At 49.2% G+C, this 7,667-nt stretch overlaps 2 protein-coding genes across 2 annotated transcripts; both read left to right on the forward strand.

Moving 5' to 3' along the window:
• Positions 1–2,161: 2,161 nt before the first annotated feature.
• Positions 2,162–3,607, forward strand: LOC102869185 (zinc finger protein 709-like). Its single transcript, XM_006903186.1, has one exon. It carries the CDS (start codon positions 2,162–2,164, stop codon positions 3,605–3,607), a length of 1,446 nt encoding a protein of 481 aa, XP_006903248.1.
• Positions 3,608–5,895: 2,288 nt separating this feature from the next.
• On the forward strand, positions 5,896–7,030 carry LOC102869588 (zinc finger protein 846-like). Its single transcript, XM_006903187.1, has 2 exons — positions 5,896–6,260; positions 6,496–7,030. The coding sequence occupies exons 1-2, from the start codon at positions 5,896–5,898 to the stop codon at positions 7,028–7,030; spliced, it is 900 nt and encodes a 299-aa protein (XP_006903249.1).
• Positions 7,031–7,667: the final 637 nt, after the last annotated feature.

The raw sequence follows: 7,667 nt of genomic DNA on the forward strand, positions 1-7,667 counted from the left end.
CTGTCATGGAATTGACAGCCTCTAATCCTACGTCGTGACCATCTTGTCAGTTAGGTTAACACAGGATAACACCATCATTACAGACAGACAGACAGACCCACACAGCAGGTCTGCTAGGCCTACTTGATTCAGTCCATGACAGGTGAGCACCAGATTCAGCAGTTATACAAGTACGTTTCTTCCTTTTCAGAGCCATTTGATGAAGGGTCATCTGTGCGTTCGCAGCCCTCACACGTTAACATGTGTGTTTACACACCAATGTCCATTCCTGTTTTATACACATGCCGTTTTATGTACGTACAATCAAGAGTTCACAGCATTTTCCTTGCAACTATCAAAAATATTCCTTTGTGGTTGCCTGTAGTAATTTGCTTACATGGTGTTTCATCATGAATATAGTGTTTTTCAGTCCTCGTTCATCTAAATTGTGTTTCTTAACATCATTTATGCACAGGAGGACTTTGCCCCTGCTTCTCCAGTGGTTTATTCAAACTTCTGGCCTTCAGGATTGCAGGACAGCTTCTTGCCTCCGGGCAACAGAACACCCAACATACACTATATTTTTTTTTAAATTATTTTTATTTTACATCGGTTTGCATGCAAAATTCATGTACATTGAGTTTTGTTTGTATACACTATTTCACACACTCCTCCATTCATATTGTCTTTTCTTACAATCATTCCCATACACTGTGCTTTATAAAATTAACCACCATTGATCTAAGCCCACCGTGACTTCACCTTTTCAGAGATCCTCACAGGATCTTTCCTAAATCATTCACCCCCTCTGCCTACCCACCAAACTTTGTGACCTCCAGATTTTTTCCCCTTCCCCATACTCAGCCTCTCTCCTTCCTTCCCTTCCCCCACTGGACTTTTGTACACACTTTTCTAGTGATCCTTCTATCTTTGCCATAATGACTTTATGCAGTATTTGGGGGTTTTTGTTGTTTTTTACAGAGGATTTGGATTTCCATTCATTCATTGCCACAGTTTTCTCCCTGCCCACCCCTCCCCACCAGCTCACTTCCCCCTCCGAAGAAAGAAAAAAAATTCCTTCATTAGCATACAATTCCCACGTCCCTTCCCCCCAACCCCCACCTGAGTACACTTCTCTATGCAACCTTAATTCTGGATTCCTGTGCTAATCATAATAATCATATATCACCTCTACTCTGTTCTTTCCCTCATCTGTTTCAATACAATATGCATAATTTATCCAGTTTTTTCTGTCATACCCCCATCCTGATGTCAGACCCATTCGACAACAGTGGCACCATGCAGTATTTGTCCTTTTGTGACTGAGATATTTCACTGAGCATGATGTCCTCCAGGGTTACCCACTCTGAATAATACTGCATGAGTTCCTTGTTTTTCAATGCTGCGTAGTAGTATTCCATTGTGTGGATATACCACAGCTTCTCTATCCATTCGTTTGTTGATAGGCCCTTAGGCTGCTTCCAGCTCTTTCCTATTGTAAACAAAGCTGCAGTAAACACGGGTGTGCATATATCTGCTTGGATGGCAGACATGGTCTCTCTGGGGTATATTCCCAGTAATGGGATTGCTGGGTCAAATGGTATCTCTGTTTGCAATTTTTTGAGAAAGCGCCACACTGCCTTACACAATGGTTGCACCATCTTACACTCCCACCCACAGTGAATAAGGCTTCCAGTTTCTCCATATCCTCGCCAGCATTTGTTGCTTGCTGTTCTGTTTTGCTATTCTTACTGAGGTGAGATGATATCTCATAGTTGTTCATACACTATATTTTATATGATTAGTTATGATTAATCTTTCCTTATTATTGTTAGTGTAGATCTGTGCTCATTCGTTTAAAGAGTCCTAATTGAATCTCTCCTATTCCTAGCCCAAACTTTATTATCCATCTCAGCCACACTGCAGTATTTAAAGCCTATTTCACATTAACACAGTCACCATAGAGTCTCCACATTTGGAAAAAGCACAATACAACACTTGTTTTATTACACACACCCCCCCAGATGATCAAAGCTGTGAAACATGTTAAAATTCAAGTCAGAAACTGTGTCAGAAATCCGTGCATTTACTAAAAGTGAAATGGGAATTCTTGTGTTTCCTCCCCCACTCCCGCAGTACCTTCCCTGTTTTGAAGAGACACCGTGGACGAGAGAAACCTGAGATGACTAGCAAAGACTCCAGCTGCGAGTTGATGTCCGGCCAGATCCCCCCTTTACCTGTGCTGCAACAGTGCAGCCCCCCAGACAGGAATGTCTTGACATGCTGTGAGTGTGGGGACGTCCTCTCCGACCCCTCGCCCCACACTCATCAGACCCGTTTCCACACCAGCTGCCCGGTGTGTCAGTGTGCGGACTGCGGCAGAGCCTGCAACTGTCCCTCTGTCCTCGCCACTGCCGTGAGGGCTCTGGGTGTGAAGAGACCCCACAGGTGCCAGGCGTGTGGGAAGGAGTTCTTGTGTACGTCAGCTCTGAAGGGTCCCGTGGAGGCTGCACTCCCCGATCTGCAGTGTCTTGGATGCCCCTCTTTCAGGAACGAACTCTCCAGTCCGTCCTCCCACCTCACCTCGCGGAGACAGAGGCTCTTCACCTGTAAAGAGTGCGGCAAAGCGTTCCGGCACCCCTCTTCGCTCAGTAAGCACAAGAAAAGTCACAGCGGGCAGAGGCCATACACGTGCCAGCAGTGCTGGAAATCTTTCAGCGACTCCTCAATCCTCATTGGGCACATGCGGACACACAGTGGGGAAAGGCCGTACGTGTGTGAATGGTGTGGGAAAAGCTTCAGTCGCTCCTCCAATCTCACAGCACACAAGAGAATTCACAGCGGGGAGAAGCCTTACGAGTGCACTCAGTGTGGGATATCCTTCAAAGACTCTGCCGCCCTCAGGAAGCATTCGTGGACACACAGCGGGCAGAGGCCGTATGTGTGCCAGGAGTGCGGCAAGTCCTTCGTCGAACCCTCCTCCTTCAGAATACACGCACGGACGCACAGCGGGAAGAGGCCCTACGCGTGCGAGGAGTGTGGGAAAACCTTCATCTGCTCCTCCCACCTCACGGTGCACCGCAGGACGCACAGCGGGGAGCGACCCTACGCGTGCCAGGAGTGTGGGAAAACCTTCACGTGTTCCTCCCACCTCACCTCTCACATACGCACACACAGCGGGGAGCGGCCCTTTGCCTGCAAGGACTGCGGCAAAGCCTTCAAGTACTCCTCAGCGTTCAAGAAGCACATGAGAAGTCACAGTAGGGAGAGGCCGTATGTGTGCAGGGTCTGCTGGGCCTCCTTTGGCAATGCCTTGGCCCTCATCAGGCACTCGCAGGATCACAGCCCGGAGCAGCCCTACACGTGCGAGGAGTGTGGGAAAACCTTCATCTGCCCCTCCTACCTCAGAGTGCACTGGAGGACGCACAACGGAGAGCGGCCGTACACGTGCCTAGAGTGCGGGAAAACCTTCAGCTGCTCATCCAACCTCACCTCGCACAGACGGACGCACAGTGCGGACAGGCCTTTCACCTGTAACGAGTGCGGCAAAGCCTTCAAGCAGTACACAGTGCTCACCAGGCACAAGAGAACTCACGGTGTGGAGAGGCCGTCCCCAAGAAAGCAGTGATGACAATCTTTCAGGAATTCCTCAGTCCTTTGCCACCACGTGCAGAAAGGGACAGTGGAGAGAAGCCCTTCTCGTGCTAGGCATGGAGGAAAACCTTCAGGAACTCCTCTCTTAAGCTTACACACACGGACGCACAGCTGAGGGTGGCCCTCTCATGCAGGAGTGTGGGAAATCCTTCAGCCACTCCTTCCACCTAAAGAAAGACAGATGCACATTGGGGCATGGCCGTACTGGTGCAAGGACTGTGGGAAGGCCTTCACCATCTGCCCTTACCAAGCACCTGGAGAGGCCCTACCAGTGCTTGGACTGTGGCAAGGCCTTCAAAGATTCTTCTCACCTCATCTACGAACTGATAGGGTACAGGTAGCCCCCAGAGAGGCAGACTGAAGAGACATCTTTTGGCAAACTTCTAGCTGGTGATATTAAAGTTTCTCACGTGGGGAAATTCCCAGAATCAAATGGGAATGAGGACACACTCCCACAAAACCTTTTGGGTCCCAGGAATAGCCAGACACAGACGTAAAGGGAAATGGAGAACTGAGAAGAAAAGAAACAGCCACTATGGATGCTGTCCACCCTACAACATGAAAACATGGGAAAAGAGAAGACCCACAGTCCCCAGAAGAAAAGTAAAGATTAGTGAATGAGTTAGTTCAATGTTTTCTCACTGTTGATGCAGGACCAAGCCATAGCCAACCCTCTCCTGTCTAGTTTCCAGAGGCAATAAGTCATGCTGGAAGACACTGCCCGTTTTTCTCTCTTAAAGTAGCTTGTTGATGGAACTTTAGGCATTTCAATCCACCATGTAGCTCTCTCCCCTCTAGGCCAGCAGGGTTCCCTCCCAAAAGCTGGAGGAACCCATAAGAGCACAAGCTGCCTTTTGAAACATGACTGGCATTGAGGAGCCCCTGGGCCTAGTGACCAAAGCTGTGCCGGAAGTGATGCATGGAGTCACGTGAAGACATGGGACGGATGGTGATGCCGGCAGAAAGAGCTCTAGTTCGGATGCTTCACACGACAGTGTGCAAACTCAAAAGGTTACACCAAAGCCTTGATCAGGAACTGAAGGAGGCACACAGCAAGCTGGAATTCCTCTTCTAACAGGTCATAAAGATCAAGGAGGAGTTTCTCCGGACACAGATCACAGAAGATAGGCAATATCGACAGACCCTGTGGAGCCATCTGTCTCCCAGCTTGTCCTTGTGAACACTTCCTTTCTGTGACCAGCAGAAGTATATGTTAGTAGTGAAAAATGTAGCAAGATGGAAAGACTCAGTGACTTGAACATGTCAGAGCCATGTGTTGAAAGGTTCCACTGCCCCGGCTCATTAACCAGTGTGTTTACTTACCTATGTTAATTACTCCTTTACAGACATACAGTTTTATATATGCAAAGTCACGAGTTCACAGCATTTGCCTTTCAAGGTTCAAAATTTTTTCTTTCCTAGCTTCCCTACGATAATTTGTTTCCATGGTGTTTCATGATGAACATAGCATTATTTTAGACCCTCTTTTGTCTGCACTCTCTTTGATATAATCCTTTACACACAAGAGGAGCTTGTTCCTCCTCCTGCAGTGTACACTCAGGTGGATTTGAACTGATAGCCTTCAGGATTGCAGTACAGCTTCTTGCCACTACACAACTGAGCACCTTACAGACAGTATATTTTATATGATAAATTACGATTTATCTATGCTGCTTCTTAGTATTATTCCTGCGAATCTGTGCCTAATCGTTTATAGAGTCCCCACTGAGTCTCTCCTGTTCCTAGAGCAGTCTTTTTCATCAATGTCAGCCACATTTTGCAGTGTGTAACGTATATTTCCCTTTTACACAGCTACCATAAAGTCTTGAGGTTTGGAAAAAGGACGAGAGAACAGGTGTCATTTTTTCCCCCTAGAAAATCTCACCTCTGAAATATGTTCAAAATCAAGACAGAAATCTTGTCCTTTCAGTGTGTTTACTAGTGGTGAAATGGGAATTCTTGTTTTTCATCAACCATCCGCCCTGCAGTACCTTCCCAGTTTCAAACAGACGCCGTGGAGGAGAGAAGGCTGGGATGAATAGCAAAGACTGTCTGCAGGTTGATGTGTGGTCAGATCCCCCCTTTTCCTGTCCTGCAGAACAGCCCCCCAGACAGGAATCTCTTGACTTGCTGTGAGTGTGGGGACATCTTCTCCAACCACTCACCCCACACTCATCAGTCCCGATTCCACACCAGCTGCCCGGTGTGTCAGTGTGTAGACTGCAGCAAAGCCTGCAACTGTCCCTCTGTCCTGCCGATGCCATGAGGTCTCTGGCTGTGAAGAAACCACACAGGTGCAAGGTATGTGGGAAGGAGTTCTTGTGTAAGTCATCCCTGAAGGATCCCGTGGAGGCTGCGCTCCCTGATCTGCAGTGGCTCCGATGCACCGGGCTCAGGAAAGATCCCCACAGTCCATCCTCCCACCTCACCTCGCATATAGAGCAGCCCACTGCCGAGAAACCGGTCACCTGTAAGGAGTGCGGCAAAGCATTCAGGTTCCCCTCCGTGCTCACCAAGCACCAGAGAACTCACAGCGGGGAGAGGCTTTACGCGTCCAAGCAGTGCTGGAAGTCATTCAGCAACTCTTTGGTCCTGCGACAGCACGTGGCCGTGCACAGTGGGAAGAGGCCCTGTGTCTGCAGGCAGTGTTCCAAGTCCTTCGCTGACTCCTTGGACCTCAGGAGGAGGCACACACAGACGCACAGTGGGCAGAGGCCCCACATGTGCAAGGAGTGTGGAAAAACCTTGATCCAGTCCGCCCACCTCATGGTGCACAGGAGATTGCACAGTGGGGAGAGGCCTTAACACATGCCAGGAGTGTGGGGAAACCTTCAGCTGCTCCTCCCACCTCACCTCACACAGAAGGTCACACAGTGTGGACAGGACGTTCGCTTGTAAGGAGTGTGGCAAAGCCTTCAAGTACTCCTCAGGGCTCACCAAGCACAAGAGAACCCACGTCGTGGAGAAGCTGTACGCGTACAAACAATGCCACAAGTCCTTCAGCGATTCCTTGGCCCTAAACAAGCACACCCAGATGCACAGCGGCGACTGTCCCTACACGTGTGAGGCATGTGGGAAAACCTTCATCTCGTCCTGCTACCTCAAGGAGCACAGGAAAACCCACAGCGGGGAGAGGCCCTACACGTGCGAAGCGTGTGGGAAAACCTTCAGCCGCTCCTCCCACCTCAGGAGACACGTGAGGACGCACAGCGATGAGAAACCCTACACCTGCCAGGACTGTGGGAAAACCTTTGCCTGCTCATCCAACCTCAGGTCGCACAGCGGGGAGAGGCCGTTTGCCTGTAAGGAGTGTGGCAAAGCCTTCAGGCATGCTGTGGTGCTCACCAGGCACAAGAGAATTCACAGAAGTGAGAAGCCGTACGAGAGCAAGCAGTGATGAAAAAGCAGGACACAGACATCACGGGGAATAGATAACTCAGAAGAAAGTTAAGGACCACAGGGAATGCTGTCACCCTGCAATGTGAATATATGGGGAAAGGGAATAAAAAGGCCCACAGCCTCCAGAAGAAGTAAAGATTATAATGCGTGAGCTAGTTAAATGTTCTGTACTGTGGACTCAGCATGAACTCCCTAGCCCACTCTCTAATTTTCAGAGGCCGTAAATCATGCTGGAGAAGACTGCCCATCTGTCTCATAGCAGCTGGACGGTTCAAACCCCCGGCATTTGGATTCACTGTGCAGTTCTATACCGTCTATGCCACCAGAGCCCCCCCCCCTTTCCCAGAATTTGCATAAATCCTTAAAGAGTGCAAGCTGCCTTTGGAGAAGATGGCTAGCCCTGGGCATAGTGAGGAAAGCTGCGGAGGAAGTGATGCAAAGAATCCAAGACACAGATTGGGTGGTGATACCAGCAGAAACAGCTGCTGTTAAGATGCATCACGCCACACACACTGTGAGGCGCCAAGTGTTCCGCCAGAGGCTTGATCAGGAACTGACCAAAGCACGGAACAAGCTGACATGCCTCTTGTAAGAGATAGGAAGAATCAAGGAGGTGTTTCTCCTAAGACAGATCA

The sequence above is a fragment of the Elephantulus edwardii genome, unplaced genomic scaffold (assembly GCF_000299155.1).
Source record: "Elephantulus edwardii isolate Elephantulus edwardi_28Jun2011 unplaced genomic scaffold, EleEdw1.0 scaffold00529, whole genome shotgun sequence".
NCBI lineage: Eukaryota > Metazoa > Chordata > Mammalia > Macroscelidea > Macroscelididae > Elephantulus > Elephantulus edwardii.